Source organism: Thalassophryne amazonica, chromosome 7 (assembly GCF_902500255.1).
Source record: "Thalassophryne amazonica chromosome 7, fThaAma1.1, whole genome shotgun sequence".
NCBI classification, from domain to species: domain Eukaryota; kingdom Metazoa; phylum Chordata; class Actinopteri; order Batrachoidiformes; family Batrachoididae; genus Thalassophryne; species Thalassophryne amazonica.
In genome coordinates, this window is record NC_047109.1 from 74,583,968 (window position 1) to 74,608,393 (window position 24,426).

The window sequence follows — 24,426 nt, forward strand, 5'->3', positions numbered from 1 at the left end:
GCACTATAAGAAATCAGGAAAAAAAATTGTGGCAGTCAGTAACGGTTACTTTTTAGACCAAGCAGAGGGAAAAAAATATGCAGGGGTTGTAGTCTTCGAGCTGCACTGAGTTTGACTTGTTTATACTGAATACATAATGATGGTTAGTGGGGGATTAGAGATGGTCTTTGTCGGAAAAAAAATTTAAAGATTCATGTCTTTTGTTGTCAGTTTTTGTCAAAACTACACGGACGCATTTCAGATCAAGCTCAAGCTTTGTGTTCTCAAAGAGCAGAACGTGTTGTTTGTTTCACTGCTTTGCGCGGCTCGGGAACAGTCGACGGAAATTTGCACTTGAATTGACCCCTCTTATCCCACAGGGATGTGAGTGTGAATACACAGCAGGCTGTTGGTTCTGACCCCGTCACCCACGTGTTTTTTTTTTTTTTGTTTTGTTTTGGTTTTTTTCTTTTTTTGAGGCACCGCCTCTGCGCCTGATCCTGTGAATGAAACGAACGCACCTCCCCCCGCTGTGTGCGCAGACTGCAGCCCCGCAGAGAACCAACATCCAGAAGAAAAAAGGACAGGATTCACTTTCAGCCCGGTTCCCCTTTGTCTCGACAAAGTTACGTAATTGAAAGTGATATCGAAGAAGTCGGCAACAGTGGAACAAAGTCTGCTTGAGCAAACCAGGAGGAAAAGTCGAGGATTTCTGCAGTTTCAGAAGGAAAATTCCTACAGAAACTAAACATGTCGAAACCTAATTACTCTGGAACCTATCATATGGTGGAACAGGAGAATATGGACGCCTACCTCACTGCTTTAGGTAAGACTGGCTCATTTAAACCTCTTAGTGTGCTCGTACTGTGGAAAAAAACCCCTCTTTAAAACAGATTTATTAATGAGGGTTTCTTTTGCCTTCGTTAGTGTCAATAAACCAAATCAGAAATCTTGCAGTGCCAACTTTGGGAAAAACAGAAACTAATCATTTTCACATGAACAAAACCATCTGGTTTCAGTTCTTTCTGGTTTCAGAATCTCCCGATGAGCAATCAGGTTACTCAGTGGAAGATTACTCAAAGAAAACACATGATAAACGTATGTTGGAGTGAATGAAAATGTGCAAATTTTGCACGTAATGCACACATCAATCCATAAATAAAAACTCACAATTACTCAGAAATGATTGGGCTTCATCAGATTAAAAATAAAAGCACAAGATTAAACTAAAACACATGGAATCAATCCCAAGACCTTCTTGCTGTGAGGCAGCAGTGCTATCCACTAAGGCACCGTGCTGCTGTGTCTCAAATATCAGTGAAATCCAAAATAGTTTGCATCATCACAGAGAGCCTTTAAAGTGTGAAAAGGGAGACTGTTCCGGAGACAATACCGTTCTTTAGAAAAGAAGATATTTCTAATCTTAAATTGACAGTAGTCAGCTTCAAACAACCAGTATTTTCTACAGTATAAGTTGTGTTTTTCTAGTTTGGGAGGTCCTGCAACTTACTTATTCCTTATTCAAAATAATAATAATTACAATGACTGTTAATACGAGGTCTGTTAGAAAAGTATCGGACCTTTTTATTGTTTGCAAAAACCATATGGATTTGAATCACGTGTGATTGCATCAGCCAAGCTTGAACCTTCGTGCGCATGCTTGAGTTTTTTCACGCCTGTCGGTTGCGTCATTCGCCTGTGAGCAGGCTTTGTGTGAGCAGTGGTCCACCCCTCTCGTTGTTTTTTTTATTGAGAATAAATGTCTGAACGATTTGGAGCTTTGCTGCATCAAATTTTTTCCCAGAAACTGTGAGAGACCTCCAGGTGGACACCGTTCAGAAAATGAATATGGCTTTCAGGGACGATTTTATGGGGATTACACAGATTAAGGAGTGATCCAGACGGTTTAAAGACCGCCCACAACTGCTGAGAGTGCGCCGCGCTCCGAGTGCCGATTCACATGCTCAAACCCCGCTGAAACAACCAGATCATTCCAACGTGAAGGCTTTGTTGATCTGGGACATCGTCTGACTTTCACAAAAAGGCAGAAGGCGTGGACATCAGCACTTTTTCGGCACATTCCACTGTTACAGGAGTTTTTTCATGGAAAGAAAAGCGGAGGGACGCGCCACGGAGCCGTTCATTACGCGGCACAAAACCATCTCCGTGTTGGTCTCACAGGACGGCTTTCAGGTGGATTTCAGATGGCTGTCGGTTGCTTTTCAGTCGTGTGATTATCCGAGAAATTGAGCATGAGCTGAACCTGCCCCAACATGTCCTATGAGGCTTCATCACGGCGTTGCTTTGCGCCATGCAGCTCCACCGCGACGCGCGGAATTCCACTCCTCTTTCCATGACAAAAACTCCTGTAACAGTGGAATGTACCTTTCATTTCTAAACTGGACGCTGTCTTGATCCGGTATGTCGTCTGACTAGGAATTGTGAAAAGACGTGGACATCAGCACTTTTTCGGCACATTGAGACAGACGTGCGGAGGAGTTCCTCGCGTCGCAGTGGAGCTGCATAGCACAAAGCAATGGAGATTTTTTTTAATGAAAGACGTGCGGGCGGATTGCAGCATCGGCTCACAGCCGCCGCAACGCTCCGCCACAGGAAAAACACCTCCGTTGGAAGCCTTAAGGACAAGTTGGAACATGTCCAGCTGTTAAACAATTTCTCATATACTCACTCCACTGAAAGCCATCAAAAGCCGCCTGGATTTTACAAATGGTTATCAACACGGAGGTGTTTTTCCTGTGCCGTCGCACCGTGCCGGCTGCGTCCCGACGCGCGGACCCGTCCGCACGTCTTTCATTAAAAAAATATCCTTTAACAGTGGAATATCCGGATAAAATGCTGAAACCGACTTCTTCTGAAACTTCTCTGTTCTCTCACGACGTCCTGGATCAACAGAGCCTGAAATGTGGAGGTTTTCAGCTTGAAACAGGCTGATGACGCTGCCTGAGAGCGCTGCACGACGTCTCGCTCCGTGGGAAGTCCTTAAAGCGACAGTATCACCTCAAAATCTCTCATCAGCCATTAAAATTTTCACCGAAAACCAGCTTAATTTTTCGAACCGTGTCCACTTCGATGTGTCTCACAGGTTTAGAAAAAATTTTGATCAAACAAAGCGCCAGTCTCTCAGCAACTTCTCAGACAAAGGAATTCCGACGAGGGGCTGGACGACTCCTCCCACAAGGAGTGCTCACAGGCGAATGACGTCACCGACAGGCGTGGAAAAACTCAACGCATGCGCACGAGGGTTCAAGCATGTCTGACGTAAAAACATATGAATGAAATCCATATAGTTTTTGAAAAAAATAAAAAGGACCTATACTTTATTGACAGCCCTCGTATTTAACTCTATTTGGACTGGGACCAAATGTTATCCCAACAGAGTAAATTTTATTCTGCAAAATTTACTGTGTAGGGTCATTGACCTGCTGAAAGATGAACCATCACCCCAGTCTGAGGTCAAGAGCGCTCTGGAGCAGGTTTTCATCCAGGGTGTCTCTGTACATTGCTGCATTCATTTTTCTTCAATCCATTGTCTCCCAGTTCCTGCCGCTGAAAAACATCCACACAGCATGATGCTGTCACCACCATGCTTGATTGTAGGGATGGTGCCTGGTTTCCTCCAAACATGATGCCTGGTATTCACGCCAAAGAGTTCAAGCTTTGTCTCATCACTGTGCGTCTCACAATGTGAGAGTCCTTCAGGTGCCTTTTGGCAAACTCCAAGCAGGATCCCATGTGCCTTTCAATAAGGAGTGGCTACCGTCTGGATGCTCTACCATACAGTCCTGATTGATGGATTGCTGAAGAGATGGTTGTCCTTCTGGAAGGTTCTCCTCTCACCACAGATGAATGCTGGAGCTTGGTCATGGCCCTTCTCCCCCAATTGCTCAGTTTAGATGGGTGGCCATCTCTAGGAAGAGTCCTGGTGGATCAGAACTTCTTCCATTTACAGATGATTGAGGTCACTGTGGTCATTGGGACCTTCAAAGCAGCAGAAATGTTTCTGTACCCTTCCCCAGATTTGTATCTCGAGACAATCCTGTCTCAGAGGTCTACAGACAATTCCTTTGACTTCATGCTTGGTTTGTGCTCTGACATGCACTGTCAACTGTGGGACCTTATATATAGACAGGTGTGTGTCTTTCCAAATCATGTCCAATCAGCTGAATTTACCCCAGGTGGACTCCAATTAAATTAGATTCAATAGAACTTCATTGATCTCTTGAGAAAACTCCCTCGGGGAAAATGAGGTTCCAGCAACACTGCATAACAGTACACAGGGTAAGAAGCTCACAGAGTATCAAAAGTGAAAGTAAAAAAAATTGCAAGTATAAATACACAAATAGAAATACGAGAAATACTGCTCACTATTTGTTTACTGTCTACTACTCTTTCTCCTTCCTGTCCTCTGTCTTCCTGTTACTCCTCCTCCCCCTGAGTGTGGAGTTGTGCACTCTGATGGGCTGAAGGACAAAGGAGTTTTCAGTCTGTTGGTCCTACACTTGGGAAGGAGCAGTCTGTGGCTGAAGAGGCTCCTCTGGTTGCTGATGACTGTATGCAGAGGGTGACTGACATCGTCCATAATGTCCAGCAGTTTGTCCAGTGTTCTCTGCCAGCGTCACCAGAGAGTCCAACTTCGTGCCAACCATGGAGCCAGCCCTGATCAGTTTGTCCAGCCTGGTTGTGTCATTCTTGGATGTGCTGCTTGCCCAGCACACCAAGGTGTAAAAGAAGACACTGGCTACTACGGACTGGTAGAACATCCACAGAAGTTCCCTGCAGATATTAAATGACTGCAGCCTCCTCAGGAAGTGCAGCCTGCTCTGTCCCTTCCTGTACAGGTGGTTGGTGTGGATTGTCCAATCCAAAGCTGTAGAAACATCTCAAGGATGATCAGCAGAAACAGGATGCACCAGAGCTCAAATTATGAGCTTCATGGCAAAGGCTGTGAATACTTACGTACATGTGATTTCTTAGTTTTTCTTTTTAATAAATTTGCAAAAACCTCAAAAAAAAAATGTCTTTACATTGTCATTATGGGGTGTTTTAAGGAGAAAAAGAATTTCATCTATTTTGGAATAAGGCTGTAGCAAAATGTGGAAAAAGTGCAGCGCTGTGAATATTTCTGGATGCACTGTAGGACTTTCCCAGGATCAAAGCACGAAACAAATGAAGTCCCAATTCAGAAAAATCTTGGACCTATACTCCAGTGCGACTTGTATATGGGTGATTCTTAGACTACGGGCACTTTTATGTCCCTTGATCATATTTTATGAAAAAAGAAAAAAAGGGGAAATTTCACACTTTTATAGTTATCTTTACAATGAAAGTGTTTTAAGAAATTTGTCCTAGTAGTCTATGATGACTGATGACTTTTTCACCTTTTTTTCAGCATCATTATATGCAAATATTGCCGTTTTGTGCTTGTCCCACACCCAGACTTATGATCTTCAATGATAAAAATGTATAGTAAACAAACATTTTTTCTAATGTTTTAAAATATCTCTGAATAAAATATCAGTAAAATAATCAAAACATAATTGGGGTATTCAATGTCATACAACTGTTGTTATTTTTTTAAACGAAATGTAGTTGTCCCACACTATTGCCGTAATTTCCACCACAACAATAATGTCCCTTTAAAAAGTTTGTATGAAAGATTGTGTGGGTAGTTTCTATGGAGATAAACAGTAACATCAGAGCACATGTGTATAGCGCCAAATCACAACAAACAGTTGCCCCAAGGCGCTTTATATTGTAAGGCAATGGTGTGGTGGAAATTACATTTACAAGGCCAATAGTGCCTGTAGTTAAAGAATCACCCATATAGGTTTTTCCTCTTCAAGGGACATTGTTTAACAGGTGTGACTTATACTTCAATGCAACTTATACTCTGGAAAGTAAGGTAGATGTGTGACCTCTTTAGTTCAATTCAGTAGAGTAACCTTACCAACACACATTCACACCTCTCCACATACCAGCTATTGTTCCGGTGTAACAGTATCCCCCAATCTCAGTTCTCTTTTGTACCCCTTCCCCTTGGCCCTACCCCTACGCCTACCCCTTTAAAACGGGGTAAGGCGAAGGGGTATGCCTCTAGCCCTATGAATTGAGACTCCCCTCCGCCTTAGGAGAAAAAAAAACTGCCCGTGTCAAACTGCCATCTTCACTGTTTGTTAAAATGGCAACGAAACACAGCTTGTTGCAGTAGCCTGTTTACTCTTTTTATTTTCTTGCCTTTCTGCATAAATGCAAAGAAATAGAAGAAGTCGCAGATTTGTTCGACGCATCGCAATCATGTCATGTTAATTAATGTAATTAATTAATAATTTATAATAATAATTAATAGTATTAATTAATTCATTGGTAATTAATTAATGTTAATAATACTAATAATTAATCAGTAATAGTAATAATTGCTATTGTTAATTGATTAATCATTAATTGATTGATTAGTAATTAATTAATTAGTAATTAAAGTAAATAAACACATAAATATATCAGCCTGTGTGGAATGAATGTATACATTATACAAGTTTCACTTTTTGATTGGAATTACTGAATTAAATTAACGTTTCCATGATGTTCTAATTATATGACCAGCACCTGTATGTATGTTATGGGCTGCATCTAGTTCTGGTATATTTATTTTTCAAATTCTCCCATTTTTTGCATCCAGCCCTATTTCCTTTCGAAATTTCCTTGACAAATAATATCAGTCTATTAGGACATCAGGTTATGTGTTACACATATACATGTGTGTGTATATATTTTCCAACATTGGTGAAAGCTTATTAGGAGATGAGTGTGCTCAGGGCTCCCTGTTTGTTTACAAAATACACACGTGTTACAGACCTTTAAATCCAACAGCAGGGATCGCCATTATCCAAGGATTTATGAACATACAAATTAACGTGCTTATCCTTTATCATGATTTTCTCCATTGTGAGAAATAAGTGTCTTATCGTAGCGTTCGTGTGTATATGCATTATAACGCCTCAGCACACAAGCGAAGTTACGATATCCTTCAGAACGACAGTATACACAACATGCATCCAGCAGCATACACGTTGCTGTCATAGGCAATTGCCTGTAAAGTTTTTTGGCAAGTTATGACTTTCTAAACAGTGTAATTTGTAATGAAAGCTGCTTCATTTGTGCAACTCTTTCGGCGCCATGTTTGTGTCTGTGGAGACAGCGGTAAGCTCCTCCTACCCCTCCATACGGAGTGTGCATCCAGATTCACTCCGTTTGAAGGGGTTGGTAGCCCTCTGCCCACCCCTCTGCCTCACTCCAAAAAGAGAATTGAGACACCCCTCTGTCTCTCGTGCCCGCGCAAAACGGAGGGGAAGGGGTAAGTGGAAGGGCTGAGGGGTAGAATTGAGATTCAGCCTATATCTTACCCCCCGGTGGGACAAAATATCTTAGGATGTCTTACCCCTCACCCTGTAAATCCCACCCACCCCTGACAGGCATCATTCCAACATGGCAGCACTGATTAACCCAAACTTTAAGGCCCAATCAGGACAACCTTTAAACTCTATATTTCATGGATGTTTTATGGTCACAGATGAAGCAGTTTGATTAACGGTGAAAGATCTTGGTGTTCTTTCTGTATGCATCTATAGCTATCTACAATAGTAATATTTCCTATTCTGAAGTATCTTAAAATCCCCCTTCCAAATGTACTGTACAAATATATGGACCTGATTGGGAAATGTGATGGAAAATACTCCAATTTAGTTTTGCATAAAATATCCACAGTGTATGTATAGAACACCCAGTACCATACCATCTTTATTTATGAAGCACTTTACTACAACCAAAGCTGACCTAGTGTACACCAAAACATACAGTTAAAACATTAAGACATATATTTTAGAAGTTAATAAATAAATATAGCATACACACAAACACACACACACACAGACACAATAGTATGCAAAGAAACATAATGAAAATGAGGGCCCTATAATGTCTGCCACCTTTCTCAAATCTCTTTTGTACAAACTCGGTCATAAATATAAAGAGTGGCAGATAGGAATCAACAGAATAATATAAATGTAGCATGAAACTGACAAATATTATTTGAAACAGTGTGATTCTCACTGGACGAGCAGCTCGGCAGGGAAAAGAATAAAGATGTGCTCAAATCATTTTTATCCACTAAATATTACAGCAAAGTGGTTTCAAGTTTTAGTATCATGAAGAATGAGTCAAACTTTAGCGTCCCAACTGGTGTTGAACTACATGGCAAGCGAGCTCACAATGAGTGAAGATCAAATGTATTCAAAAGAACGTCGTCCCCGTAACAGATTCTTCTCTACCCTGCAAAAATCAGTTTACTTCTTATTATACTGACAGTAGGATAATAAACAAACAACACATTTATGTTAGTTTTTCAACACCCAGTATGATAGCAATAGTTTGCTGTAATGAACACTTTACTTATAATTAAAGTTTTATCTATTTGTAATCATATAACTATATTCTGCTAGTACTATTGTAATCATAAAATATTATTAATTTGGTGTATTACACAACATTTTTTAACTGTAATCTGAAGTTTGACCTAATTTAGGTGACATTTGACCTCAAGTGAAACCCTGAAGGTCAAGGTCAATCACTTATCCAAGGTAATGGGCAAGGTCTATGACTACGTTCATGGCAAATTTGTAGGCAAAATTTCAAAAATTGCAACCAGGAAAGTTGTTTAGTTGAATTTAGTGTTTGACCTTCCTGTGACCTTGACCTTTGACCTTGAGCTTGAGCCTTTTGTGTACTGAAAGGTAGCTTACTTGGGCTGCTATATGTGAAGTTGCAAGAGTCTGCGATGTAACTGTGTGCTGCACAGCGAGTTAAAGGTGAAAAATGCAATGATTACAACAAACAAACATACATATTGACAAACATATGTTTTGGCAGGATATGATATCCAGGGTGGGAGTAAGATATCCTAGGACTCCTGATCAGGACCCTGCACTGTGTTGTGCTGGTAAACGATGTGGAGCCTTCAGGTTCATACCAATAGACACTTCATATTTATTCTGTCCATCATAAATGTGTGTCAGCCTGTAGTGATCTGGACCTTGATGCAGTCCCCCCCTCACACAGCAAGCTTTCTTTTTTCTCTACATGTGCTCCAGCTATGACAAACTGGCAGCTTCCATGTATGACACTTTAACATTGTCGCCTCTCAGATATTAATTTTGCTGTGAGGAAAATCGTGCTACTGCTGAAGCCCACCAAAGACATCAGCCACGATTTTGCCACAGGGGTCATGAAGATCCGCACGCTCACCACATTCAGGAACTTCATAATGGACTTCATTATTGGAGAAGAATTTACTGAAGACCTGGGCCCTGTGGACGGTCGTACCTGTCAGGTACACACATGCATTTTATCCATTTTATTATAAATGTACATTTTTGTCTGAAAAGTGTGAAATAGAATTCGTTGTTATTCTTATTATTTGTCATACAATAGAGCTGCGATGGTCAGGTGATTAATTGATTACTAATTGACTATTAAATAACTATTTTGTTAAGTGAGTAATCATTTTGAGTCATTATTTAAAGAAAAATCCAAATTCTCTTTTCTTTCAGTTTCATAAATGATAATAATCTCTGGTTAATTTAGTTAGTTTCTTTACTAATATCTGGCAGGATACTGATTATCTTGGGGTTGTGGAGAAAACAAGACATTTGAAAGCATCATGTTGGACTCTGGAAACCATTGATCAACATTTTCTCTACTCTCATATTTTATGGACAACTAATCGATTAATCGTCAAAATAATTGTCAGATTGATTGATGATGAACATGGCCCTGGCTACCTGCATGGCCTCAAGCTTTAACAGATCCAGATCTTATCTCCAGGTCTGTATGAAATGACTTGATGATTGTTTCTTGTGGGAAAATGTGTGACTGACAGGTTTCATTGACATCAAGGAATTGATGCGTTATTGGGTATTAGAAACCCGATGGAAACACTCCATCCCCAGGATGTGGATCCAGATAAGACTGATCATTCTAACTAGTTGTCTGGCAGGTGACTGAAATGTTTTCCCACTAACAAACAAACAATCCAATGGAGGTGAAACCATAACCAGCTATGTGAATGTCAGGATTGCTAAGGCAAGTGCCACATTTGGTAGACTTCATGCCAGTGTCTGGAACAGAAGTGGGATCAGACTGGAGACAAAACGTAAGGTCTACGTAAGGTCTCGTACAAAGCCATTGTACTTCTGATGCTCCTGTATGCGTGTGAGACGTGGACAGTGTACAGACGCCATACAAAGAGACTCAATCACTTCCACACAGCCCGCCTTAGTAAATTGCTCAACATCAAATGGCAAGACAGAATACCAGACACAGAGGTACTGACCCATGCAGGTATGCCGAGTATTAATACCATCTTAGTGCAGTCTCAGCTCAGATGGTCAGGACATTTAGTTCGGATGCCAGACCATCGATTGCCCAAGAAACTGTTCTATGGTGAACTTGAAGATGGCACACGATCATGCGGTGGCCAGAAAAAGCGGTATAAGGACTTTCTAAAGGCATCTTTGAAGGTCTTTGACATAAAGACTGACACATGGAAACAATCTGCTAGCAATCGACCACAGTGGCGACGCGAAATCAGAGCAGGTGCGATTGCCTACGAGGATGCACGCAAAGCTGCTGCCCAGAAGAAAAAGCTGGTAAAGAAGGAACATGCAGGCAACCCCCCACAGAACACCACTCTGACCCCATGTCCACACTGTGGCCGACAGTTCCGTGCCAGAATAGGCCTGTACAGCCACTTGCGGATACATGCGACTCAACCCACTCAACCTGATGGCTGACAAGTAGCGGTCCTCGTTAGACTGATGGACGAAGCTCTATTTGTCCGCCACAAATTCAAAAGAAACCATGAGTGCTTCGGGGCTCGTGGTGGGGTTGTGATAGACCGTGTTGATTACTCTGCCTGGTGTTTGCACAGTGTAATCGTTATATCTGTGTGTTGATGCAGACTACAGTCAGCTGGGATGGGGACAAGCTGGTTTGTGTACAGCGAGGTGAGAAAGAAGGCCGAGGCTGGACACACTGGCTGGACGGAGACATGCTACACTTGGTAAGGAAAGAGAGAAAGTGAGGGTGAGGATGTGGAAGAAGGGAAACAAATTTGATTTGTTTGTTAATGGTGTATTTGCACTCTGACAATAAGCCTGGCCCACAGAGAGTTGCTTACCACTGTCCAGCGCTGAGTTCCACCAGAGTCCACAGGAACTAAGTCGAGGTCCGTCAAGCAACTCTGATGTTTGATAACTTTTAAACATGCTTAAAATCTTTCACTTAATGCTAAAACTCCAGTAAGAGCTGAGCTATGCTACCTCTTCTTCACCTCTGCTAGTACGCCATTACTGCTCTGTTGCCCTCTGCTGGCTTCCACTCATCAGCAATGGAGGCTCGACTGGAAGCACCACTTCCCCTGGTTCTCTTGGCCATGAAGGAATGTGTAGAAATGTGAATAAATGTGAAAGAATGTATAGAACCTGTCTCGACGACACATCAGTAGCAAGTGACGCAATCGCAGAGTTAGTTTGAGATTACATTGGATACGCCACCTGACGTCACCAATGTTGAGCCGACAATCAGCTCCGCCAAGCTACGTTACTGCTCTACGGAATGTGCGACCAATACACCCACCCTCTGACGTCGAAAGTTGAACTACATTCAGTACTTAAGCCCAGGTTACACATAGACGGTTTTGTCGGCGGGTAGTACGTAGACCGAAAGGGGCGGAGCATTTCGCCTGCGTTTTGAGCGCTGTACTAGCCGCAAATACGCGGATAAAACGCAGCTAAATCCGCCGAATAAAGCGGAGTTTTGATGCCGTAGCGTCCGGCACACGTCAGGCAACGGGGGTTAATACTCAGTTCTATCCTTTAGAATCGCAGGTTAAGATGCGAGTGAGAACGGCGGTGTTCTGCTGCCGCCGATAATGCCCTGTGTACCGCTGGATTTATCTAGGCAAATCCTGCGTTACTCCAGGAACTTTTGCTTATAGGCACCGCCCCCAGAGTATAATAGGCTGAAGCAGCTGTCAGTGCAGGGGGAGGGAGTGACAGGGAGCTCATCTCTCAGCCTTTTTTTTTCTCTCCTTTTCCCCTCCTCCACGTGTTGCTCGTTTCCACCACAGGGCTGCCCTCTGCCTCTGAACCAGACCTCTTGGTAAGTCCTTGCCGCTGCCAAATTTATTTTAGGAGGCATACTGGAGCTTCTCTGCAAAAATATCTGGAGCTGGCTGCGAGTGAGAGACCTGCATGCAGCGTGCTAGCGTTTTTATACTGACCGCCGCCTATCGGCCGTTTGGAACACCGTTAACTGGGAGGTGGCATTTAGAACAGCGTACTGTCCGCTAGCGTTGCCATTTTGTCTGCCTCTGTCGCCGGTTAAAACGCCTTTGAGGACGCCGATGTGGGCTCTATCGCCGTTTTACACGCCGTTGGTTAGGGATACAACGCTGGCCGCCAATTACGGCGGTGTAAACTGCGGCACTACAGGAAGGTGCGGGATGACACGGCGATTAAAAAGTATCAAACGCCGTTGTTCGCGTTGTCTCCGTCGTCAGGCCACTTCTCTGGGAGCGTTCCCGGAATTATTCGACATGTTGAATTATTTTTTCGACGATTCCCCGTGAAGCTGGAACCAAACCACGCCCCCGTGCGCCGGCGTTAACTATGGCGTTTGATCCCTAAAACAGCCCGGAGGGGGCAAAATCTCTGCCGGGATGCTTCCGGGAGAGTTTACCGTCTATGTGTAAATGGGGCTTTAGTCAGTGGACTGTTGTTAAGCGTCGCCCTCTGCTGATTTGGACCCCTGGAGGAGTGTTCTCCGGCATTTCACAGAGATTTTTGAGAATCCCGTACATCAGGCAACATTAGCCACTTCGCATCACAGTGTGAACGGGTCCTAAACGAGCGACGTATCAGATGTGTGGAAGTGACATTATTCTGAATAACTTTCACCTTGTTTGTGAGAGGGAAAAGAATCAAACTGGACGGTTAAAAAACTCCACTGAAAATCATATGTAATAGTAAAGTGTATTCCAAACATAGAGCTAGGATTGGAGGCTAGCCTCTTCTTGATATGAAAATGTTTATTTTCATTTGAACCTGAAGCAAAAAGATTATCTGTCAGCGCTGATTAAAGTTTCAAACAGGCGTCTTTGTTTGATTAAACGGCGCTGACGGGATTCCTAGTGCTCGTGTTTCAGTCAACATTGTGCCGCTGACACTGTGATAACTGCAGGGACAGACATGTCGCTGGGGATCAGGCATTAAGATGTGGCTTTCACAAAGCAGGGGTCCAGGGAGAGATGAATGAATGAATGAGCGGCTGCCGGGGGGTCAGAGAGGGAGAAATGGTTTAAAAGGTCAAAGGATGAGCAGGAAAAAGGCTGAGTTTTGGGTAAAATCATTAATTCAGCTCTTCATTAATGTGTCTTATTGATCCCCCCCCAACTGTCTTTCCCTTCTGCAGGAGATGAGAGTTCAAGGAATCGTTGCTAGGCAAGTCTTCAAGAAGGCTTAAAAATGAAGGAGAAGAGAGAAATAACCTCAAAACATTATATCCTGAGAAAAACCTCTAATGTGACACTCTGATGTGACCTTTATGGACATGATTTTCTGATATGTTTAGTATAACATGGTTAAAGAACTTTACTAATCCACGTTTTGTGAAAGAAACCTTACAGCTGCATAATTATCATATTTGCAAATGTAAAAGGGCCCCATCTTTTGCGTTGAAACTGTCATCGCAGGTTTCTATGATGTCTAGTGTCCACATTGTTTCAAGCAATGTTGCGTAGGATTTAGGAGGATTTATTAGCAAAAATAGAATATACCATTAATTATAGTATAACATGATTTTAGAGGGTGCTATGCTTGATTAAGCCTCGGGGTACTAATGAAGTGGAGGGCTGCTAACCATAGATGGAGGGTCAATAATCAACCATAGGTCCTGGAACAAAATCATGTTATTATCATTATTATCACTAACACTACACAAGCACATACAAACCATATCTACTATCACTCATCAAGCAAAGAACATCCAGCAGTGCTTTATGACAACTGTCAACCTGAGTGAAAGCAGCATGACATGGAAAAATAATCCAAGATGGCAGAAAATGCTTCCAGGCAGCTGTAGTTTCCTATAAATCCAAGATGTTTAACATTTTTCTCTCGTATTTTGTAAAGGTTAGTGAGAAATAACACTTAAATCTAAAAAATCTGTTTTTGTAACCAGATAATACATCTGAGGTGTTTTACAGGCCATCTTACTGAGACATTGGCATGTTAGCCTGAGCTGTGCTTCTACGACTCCATAATTCCGTGGCCACGCAATGACGCCGACATGGGCGTGGCATTATCGAGCTTGTCCGTCGTGTTGGTGGGTGTTGCAGTGCAATTTACTGCCGGAATAGTAGGGGGCTCGACATGAAGAACAAGGCAGGGACTTTATTTCTGCCTGCACCGCCACTGCTGCTGGTCGTTTTTTTACTTTTTCTGGACAGATTTGTCCCTCAGCCATGTCCAGTTCTTTATGCGCTCATCAACCTACAAACAAACGTTATGCTCAATTTCCCTCCACGAATTGCTGGTCATTTGAATGTCTTTGTAGTTTTTTGATTCTATGTTGTAAAGTTGGTCATATTTGCAGACTTCTTCTGCCAAACGTTCCTCTGTTTGATCCATGATCAAAATGTAATGCGCACTGCAAAAACTTTTAATCGGACTTTAATTATGACAGGACAGGAAGGAGTGAAACCAGAAAAGTGACCAATTACAGCCCTGTGGTCGCTGTCATTTTTGACGTGTAGGTTCAATTTGTGGGAGGTGCACGTAAGACTACAGGGGCTCAGAGAGGGTTCACAGTGATGCAGAGAGCTTTTCGTCACCACGGAGCTGCGGAGACGGAGAAGCATAAATCAAGCTTACCTAGCAATACACGAGCGTCATTGTGGTGCAAGTTTTACTGAAAGAAATCAAACTTTGGTTATGCTTTCGTACATTGATGCTTTATGAGCAGATCCATTTCCTCAAAAAAAAAAACATTTCACTTCTAAGTCCTTCATCTAAATAACAGAGCTTCAGCTTCAAGTGCACACAACTCTTAAATGCAATGACGGGTGACACTGATCGGTTTGATTCATGTTACACCCAAAAGGCACCCATGATTTATCTGTCCCTTTGTACCCTGCATCTTACTTTGTGTTCAGATTATGCACCGTGTACATAGCAACGTGGAGTTGGACGCGCCCTAATTGCACTTGTGCTTTGTACATTAGTCCATGGGTATTCACCTGATTCCAGAAAGGGCCGAGAGTTGCATACCCCTGCATTAGACTGTGCAGTGGAGAGCATGAAAATAGGGATCAAAGCCTCCTCCTGGATCAGCAAACTGTGTTGTATGATGCTGTATACGGTGAGCACATTAATGTGGCCTACTCATGCAACCTGCCACTGTGAGGTCCGCCAGAGAGCATAATGTGAATCTTTCCCTGGTAATTTTTTCGTGTAATTTTTAAAATACGATGTCTGTTAGAAAAGTATCAGACCTTTTTTTTTTTTCTTTCAAAAACCTGATGGATTTCAATCATGTGTGCTTGCATGAGCCAACCTTGAACCTTCGTGTGCATGCGTGAATTTTTTCATGCCTGTTGGTTGCATCATTTGCCTGTGAGCAGGCTTTGTGTGAGCACTGGTCCTCCCCCCTCGTTGGATTTTCATTGCAAGGAAAGGATCAAATTTTTCCACAAACTATGAGAGACAGCCAGGTGGAAACCATTGGGAAGATTCAGACGGCTTTCGGTGATGATCCTATGGGCATCACACAGATTAAGGACAGGCTGAAATGACCAGATCATTTCCAAAGTGAACGCTGTGTTGATCCAGGATGTCGTCTGACTACCAGAGAAATTGCAGAAGAGGTGGACATCAGCACTTTTTTGGCACATTCCACTGTGAAAGAAGATTTTTTTAATGAAAGACATGCGGAGGGTTCGCGTGTCGGGATGGAGCCACTAATGGCGCAGAACAAAAAGCACCTCCGTGTTGGAAGTCTCACATGACATGTTGTGACATGTCCAGCTCTTACACAATTTCTCGGATACTCACTCGACTGAAAAGCCACCAAAAGCCGTCTGAATCTTCCGAATGGTTTCCACCTGGCTGTCTCTCACAGTTTCTGGAAAAATTTGATTCAGCGCTGCTCCAATCGTTCAGACATTTTCCTTGCAATGAAAATCAGACGAGGGGGGAGGACCAGTGCTCACTCAAAGCCTGCTCACAGATGAATGACGCAACCGACAGGCGTGAAAAAACTCACGCATGCGCACGAAGGTTCAAGGTTGGCTCATGCAAGCACACGTGATTCAAATCCATCAGGTTTTTGAAAAAAAAAAAAAGGTCTGATACTTTTCTAACAGACCTCGTCTTGTCTTCTTTATGATTTGTAGTTGTTTAATTGGTGTCTCACTGCAAAGTATATATATATATATATATATATATATATATATATATATATATATATATATAGTTATTTACATTAATTAAGATCCATTTGTCTTACGTACAATTTGTACATGTTCAATAAAGCCCCTCAATCAGTAAATCAATCAATCATAAACAGTATTTACATTTTAACAGTGTCTGCAGGAGGGTGTGCGCGTGCGCATACATGAGCTTTTGACAAGAACAGACGTTAGCTTGCACGCTGATGTCCATGAAATGTCTTGTAAATCATTCCAGAGGTATCAGCAGGTTCCAAAAACAGTGTTTTCAGTTTTAGAAGTGTTTAAATCTCACTAGCGTTTACATAATATATGACAAAGAGTTTATATTTACACACAAATGAAACAGAGTTTGCAGCTAGCTACCAGCCTGTGGCGTCACGATCAGACTCAGACTCACTATTGTCACTCGACCCTTACAGGCTGAACAAAATGCAGTTTCTCCAGGTCTTGGTGCAGTTAACTGGGACATTTTTTTTTAAAAACCTAACCTATTGTATAAACTTTTGCAATGTACAATATGCACACCCCTGTGGCCGTAGAATATACATACAAGGCACAGGGTTGGCAGCAGCAGCAGCGTTAGAGTATTAAGATGCCGCTCTACTCTGATCAGCTGTCACCCACACCTCTCAAAAAACAACAAAAAAATTGAACAGAATGAAACAGAATATGACTTTTTAACTGTCAGGGCGGGCGGTTGCCCAACACCAGGAGCGGTTGGACCCGCGAAGCAGACTCCCAGACTTGTTTTTGGCATGTGAGTAATCATGGTCTTTATTCCAGGCTCAGGTTCAGCACACAGGTGATCAGTCAGCGGAGCAGAAGCACAATATGGATTTGGCAAGAACGCAGTCATATTCAGGCAGGATTCACAGGCACGAGCAAACAGTTATAAAGGGTAAGGCAAAAAGGCGTGGTCGAGGAAAACAGAGCAAAACACGGTACACGGCAAAGCAAGAAATCAGGACAAAATACAGAGGCTGGGATGTGTGCATAAAGCGACAACAACCTGGCAGTGAGCTGTGAGACTGTGATGGTTTAAATAAGGAGCAAACAAATTAGGGTGATGTGAAGCAGGTGTGTGGAAGTCTCTGGAAGGGGGCGTAACCGGGGGAGCCAAAGGCTGTGCAGAGTACAAGATAGTGACGGAAGGAAAGCACAGAGTGGAATGAAGTAACAGACAAAGACACGTGAGCTGGAGCCAAGAGCGTAATAAAGTGTGAGAGCAGGGCACAAAGCTAGTGGAATGACGTGACAACACAGACAGAGATGTGAGAGGGATGAGAACAGAGCAGAAGCAGGGCATGGAGTGAAACAGAGCTACAACTGAAGACAAAATACACCAAATTGGAACATGACAAACTGATCAGAAAACATGGAGCATAGATAGTAAAGCAAAACTAAACAATTATTAATAGTAAAATAAACAAGTGATAACCTAATGAAAACTGCATGAGAAAATAGAGATAAATACAAAATTAAACCAAAACTGACTTAACAAGGCGGTAAGACAAACCATAAGAAAAAGCAGTGACTAAATAATAACAGAAAACAAATCCTGACATAACTGTACAACAAATATTACAAATGAGAGGAACTAGATAAAACAAGTGATAAACAATAAATAAAACACAACTGACTGAAGAACACTAGAACAAAATGATAAGCCAAAGAAACAAGTAAAGAAAACAAAGTGACAAATCAAAACAGAACAGAGAATAATCACATGATGAAAATAAAATAACTAGTAAATCAAGACCGGGGCATGAGAAGGGGAAAAAAGAAAGAGGGAAAACCCAAATCAAACCCCAGATCAGGCCGAAATTGTGACATTAACCTCTTAAAATACGTCAAGGTTAGCCATCTTTGAACTTGTCCAAGGTCTGTGTCCCAAGAATGTTCCTTGTGAATTTGAAGACTCTGGCAGTAATCGGACTGGACTTATGCTGAGCACAGACAGACAGAAAGACAGACGGACGCAAAGTCTTTGCTGTACCCAATGGCCATATTTGAAATTGTACACATTTAAAAATCTGCATAAAGGAGTACTTTCATGATACAAAAGAAAAAAAGAGTATTCACAACATATTTTGAAGGAATTGCTGTCCAAAATGTTTTCTATGTTACCCAGTATTTTGTCATAGTTTTAAGTGTCGTGTTGGAAGTTTTTGCTCGATGTACGTACGTATGGTACTTAATGCAACATACTGTAGCTCGGTACAAGATACAAGAGTTAGTGTCAGGTTCATGGCTTTTAAAAATTACCATTGACAATATTTGTAAACATTATGACTGTAGTAATATTTAATACTTTTAACATTTGTTGTAATCTACATGTTCTGTGTTGTCTCTAGTAGATGGTACTAACAAATGAGAGAAAAAAGCAGCAGAGCAGTGACTTTTGCAAACATTCCTTACTTCCTCTTATTGCACACTTTCACAATGTTCTGAACAAATTGTGCGTCTGCTGTGCTTCAATACTGTCTTCAGTACGTCTCCACAGTGAGACAATATCTACTGACACAAATGTGACACAAAAGTATGACGTTTTTGATAAATGTTACTCCATACGCTGATACTGATGATACAGAGTTGTGGTCTGTCAGTCAGTTGTGATGTCACTTCCTTTGACTGGTTGTAAGCAAAAAGAATAACTTAATATAGCTGCTGTGTTTTGTTATAAGCATGTAATATGTCTGTAACTATCATATGATCTGTAAGGAACCTAAAGGCACTGTGGTCAATTCATGACATTTCAGCCAAACTGAAAAATTATATCTACCGCTGGAAGTGATTCCAGAAGGAACAGTACTTCTTGAAATTTGTTAAGCCACCTTGACACTTGCACAAATTTGATCCCTGCACTGCCACGCAGTTTGTTGTGCCATGCATCCCACTTTGTCCCACTGTATGCCACGCTATACAAAATAAAGCCTATGCCATATTTCGTAGCTGATGCTGCATTTGGTCTCTGAGCTTGGCTGATGAAACCATTCTCTCATCGCTCCCAGAATCTCAGAGAAATTATCTGCAGCTGCAGGTTGTCTCATGCGCGTCGTGCGGTGGAGAACGCATTTGGAATCTTGTCTCAAAGGTAATTAAGGCCCCTTCCCACATAGTGTGAAGTTTGGACAATGTTTGGACAAATATGGCGAAACAGTGTAAAACAATTTGCGCACCATGAAACATTGTGCGTGCACAATCCCGGTGTGAGAGCTCATGCATGCGACAGTGTCTTTTGAGCAGGAACAGTCTGAGGTGCACCACATTGCGCCGCTTATGTGGAATTAAAACAAAAAAACAGCCGGTACCTGTGGGACCACATCGCGCCGCTTATGTGGAATAAAGAAAAAGAAAAACACATACTACCCACTGGACACAAACCCGTGCCTTCCAAAAGCTCTGATTACCAGTCAGCAACTTTACCACTGAGCTACGGAGCTGTTCTTTGAAAGCTGTGGGAATCTGCCTCATATCAGGAAGGACATGGACACCGCATTTATCAAGGGAGCAATACAAATATGAACCGTCTGTTCCTCTGTAGATGACCCATGGTCACAGACATAGTCATGAAATGACATGAATGAGAAGCAGTGTGCTCTGATGTCCACATCTACTGGTCCGGTGCGTCCAGTCGGCCACGCGTGTATTCTGCCCGATGCGTGTCTTGTGGACGGCGTGCCGCAGCACAGACACCGCATCATGTGGAACAGAGCTCACGTGGGTGATGTGACGGTCAGATTACTTGCTGTGTGTTCTGATCTGATGGTCCGTTTCAACCTGGCAGGCTGTTAATGTCAGCTCTGTGCGTGCGCTTGCTGGCTGCAGCTTGCCATCATGGCATATGTTTTTATTTATGTCCATGTAAGTACAGTAATCAGACACACGCGCCTCACAGTGGACAGTTGTTAGTCCATGTCTGTCCAAACACGGTAGGTGTTGTCTAGCTGGAATGTCTAGAATGACAGATCACCACAGCTGCTCCTGTCATAGATACACCTCCTCCTTTATGTGTGCCAGAAATTTGTAACATTTCAAAATTTTCTTTGCGCACTGACACGAAAGATTGTGTGCCAGTGCGGGGATCAAATTCATGCAAGTGTCAAGATGCCTTTACGTCTTTGATGTACATCAAATACAGTTGGGTCCATAAGTATTTGGACAGTGGCAACTTTTGAAATTTTGCCTCTGTACACCACCACAGTAAAGTTGATGTGTGTGTTGTATGTGTGGGAGTATGTCTTTACACTGTAGACTGTTAGCTTTAATTAATCAGGTTAAACACAACATTTTAGTAGTTACAACTTATGCAAATAGTCCCTCCATTTTCAGAGCCCATAAGTAATTGGACACAAGAAATAGTATTATTTTGAATGCATATTGTTACTTTTACAAGCTTCTTTGGACAAGTCAGGGGATGCATTCATGAACATTTCCAAGTCACTCAGTATGTATTACACTTGATTCTGTCAGTCATTCCAAAATACAAACAATATGATATTGTGCAGTAAATCTGTCTAGAGTAGGCAGATCTCAAAAACTGAGAGCCTGTGCAAGAACACGTGGAAATATTCATGTCTCCTGACTTGCCTTAAGAAAAGTGGCTGTAAAGGTGATGGTGTAAAAGTCCAAATACCTATGGACTCTGAAAATGAAGGCACTGTGTATACAAATGGCCATAATTTCTAGTTATTTTTTTTAGTATTTATATCTTTTAAAACATTTGGATTAGCCTAAAACAAATATAGAGATATTTGCATTCTGACAGCCTGAGTCAAATTTAGGGTTCTTGGTGGTATTTATGGCTATGTTACTAAGCGCCAAATTTCAGAATGTATATACAGCATAAAATCTTCTTCTGAGATGGTGTGGTTATCTGAGTCCTGCAGGGGGCAGCAAACCACTAGTTCTCCTTGAAGGACAGTTTTGTTGTTTTCAGTCATCATAAAACATTGTGAGTAATAAAGTTTCAGTGCTCTACTCACCTTTGACAACTGTGAAATACTTTTTTACACAAATTGTGGAAAAGCAATACATGCGTGACACTTGCCCCCCAAATTCATATTCCATAGTGTGGCTACTAATGTGTTCTCACATTTTATGAATACAGTCTTGCATTATACAGTTCTGATGGTGATTTTATGAGATTCCCATAGGGACTGTTTTCTCACTACCATATCTCTGTTGGCAATTTCCACTGATGTCTGAACATCATTGTTCATTCATGTTGAAGTCTGATGTTGAATCACTGAAGAAAACACAGTGAATTTGAAAATTGGTTCAGTGTAGAAATCCTAACATTGGGTCAACATAGATATTCACCGTAGATATTCAATATGATATTTAACTTATTATAATAAATGTTAAATTCAATACATAACGTGCTGATTTGTGTAAATGAATAAATACACTTCCTATGGGTTTCTGATAGAAGTTAAAAACAGATCAAACCACATTTCAGTGTTGTATGGATGGCATAGTCTGACCTTGTTTCAGCACTGGGAGATTGACGTTGGGGTGACATTCATATAATGTTGACTGACGTCAACACATAATAATGATAATAATAGTAATAATAATAATAATAAACATTGTCCACTGGGTTAGGAGAAAACCTCATAATGCATTTGATCTTATATCTGTGTTGCCTATTTGTTGTTTTTAAAATTGCATGTTTTATGTGTTACTAATAAAGTAAAAAAAATTTCAAGAAAAGACTTGGAAGGCAAGATTCATGCATGATGTTATTGGTAAACAAATTGGAGCTGGATGATCACCCAGGCTTATACAGTACACTACTTTAGGTTAACAGCACACATCATCACTTCCTGAAAATCATCGCTGAAAACCAATGTGACTTGTGCTCAGTTAGGTCATTTCTTGTTACGTCCACCAAGGACATAGTAAAATCATTGACATTTATTTATTTATTTGTCTGTCTATTTGACAGTTAGCAAGATTCCGTCAAAACAACTACACAGATTTTGAAGGAATTTTCTCCACAGATCGATATTAGCCCATGAAAGACTCCATTAAATTTTGGAGGTGATCCAGATCCAGATTCTGGATCAAAATTACGTCAAAACTACTTCACGGTTTCTCACCACATTTGCCCCACAGATAGATATTAGGCCATGGAAGACTCCACTGAATTTTGGAGGTGATCCCTGGATCAGGATTTCAATTTGCATGCCTTACTTTGTCAGATTTTGCCGATTACGTCAAAACTACTTAACAGATTTTCATGAAATTTTCATCACACATCAATGTGGTTATTATAGGCTGTGGAAGTCTCCATTAAATTTTGTAAGTAATCTGGATCCAGATTCTGGATCAGGATTTCACTTTGTAGACTTTTAAAGATTACGTCAAAAACTACTTTTCGGATATGACATCACAATAAAACCAAAGATCAGGAAGACACTATTTTGTTTCAGCTTGTGAATTAAATATCAGATTGCAACATGTTGATTAGTCGGACCATTCTGGATCAGTATGTGAATTGAAATCATGATTAACACAATCAATGACTTTGAAAAGTTCCGGTGTTTATTGAAGATTTTAAATGTGCATTTTAACACTGAATTTGCTTTAAATATAACTTAAATTTAAATATCAATGAACTGAAAAAGAACAACAACAATAATAATAATAATAATAAAAAATCTTAAAATGTTAATCCCGGCCAACCCATAAGGTAAGGAGGTGGAACATGGGCAAGACCGACATGACCTGCGCTGACAAAATGAAGCCCCAAAAAGCCACCAGAAGTTAAATATTTTCAACTTTTTCCACTTGCTGCTACATTGAAGACAGGGCAGATGTTTTACCTTTAATGATGGAGGAAGACGGAAAGCGAGAAATGAAAAATTTTGCTGCCTCACATAAGCACAGAAAAATATCGATGTCTCACGTCATCACCTACATCTGCCTATACTAATGACTTTCTGCTGATGGTTTATATACCATCAACATGTGAATAAGTGCTCCACTAGAGTGAATGGGGAGACATGTGAACAAAAATATGTGGCACTGACTTACACTCTGAGTGGATTGGATTTGTTTGCACAGAATGAAATGGCCCAAATGGTCAGAGTGCAAGAATAACTGACCGTAGTTCTTTAGACACTATACCACTGATGCAGTGTTCTGATACATAGTACAACATACTGTAGAGTGCTGGAGTTATTACCTCCGCCAACGAAGTTGAACAATGTAATGTTATCACCAATGTTTGTTTGTCTGCTTGTGAACAGCCTGGAGCCCACAATTTTTCATATATCATTATGATATTTTTCTGAAGATTCATATTGTGATCAGCAAGAACTGGTTCAGTTTTCAAGATCATAGGTCAAAGGGCAAAGTCAGGAAAAATCTTGGTAATTTGGAAAAATCCCTATTAACATTGAACAAATTTCTAAAAATTCATAACCCTGACAAACAAGATTGAATTTCTTTGAGAGCGTTATGTAGGATGGAATTCTTTATTGACTGACAAACTTTGATCTGGATCTGATCCGGATTACAGATTTTGTAGCCATTTAAATTTTACACTGAAAACCCATTTGATTGGTGCTTTGTATGTCACATGACATGGATTAATTCATCCCATTTGTGTTGTATTGCATTTAGAGTGCAAATTGGTTGCATTTAGAGTGCAAATTTGGTTCCATACATTTGGTCTCATTGCACTTTGCACACATACGCACGCGCGCACACGTGATCACGCCCACACGTGCTCGTGCATGCACATGTTAGCAGGGAGAAAGATAAGCTGGACTCATTTCTGACGTGATTTTTTTTTCACTGCACTGAGGACATACACCGAGCCGGTTGCATGTGTGTATGCGCATGTGCGTGGAACA

General features: G+C 41.4%; 1 protein-coding gene and 1 long non-coding RNA gene across 2 annotated transcripts; one reads left to right on the forward strand and one right to left on the reverse strand.

The window, feature by feature from the left end:
- Nucleotides 1–504: 504 nt before the first annotated feature.
- On the forward strand, nt 505–15,151 carry LOC117514181 (retinol-binding protein 1-like). The gene is made up of 4 exons (XM_034174504.1): nt 505–805; nt 9,198–9,382; nt 11,012–11,113; nt 13,525–15,151. The coding sequence occupies exons 1-4, from the start codon at nt 730–732 to the stop codon at nt 13,573–13,575; spliced, it is 414 nt and encodes a 137-aa protein (XP_034030395.1). The 5' UTR covers nt 505–729; the 3' UTR covers nt 13,576–15,151.
- Nucleotides 9,661–22,951, reverse strand: LOC117514182. Its single transcript, XR_004561827.1, has 3 exons — nt 22,941–22,951; nt 21,971–21,975; nt 9,661–9,748 (listed from the first exon to the last, which is right to left on the reverse strand). It is a non-coding gene; the product is annotated as an uncharacterized LOC117514182 (long non-coding RNA).
- Between the last annotated feature and the right edge of the window lie 1,475 nt (nt 22,952–24,426).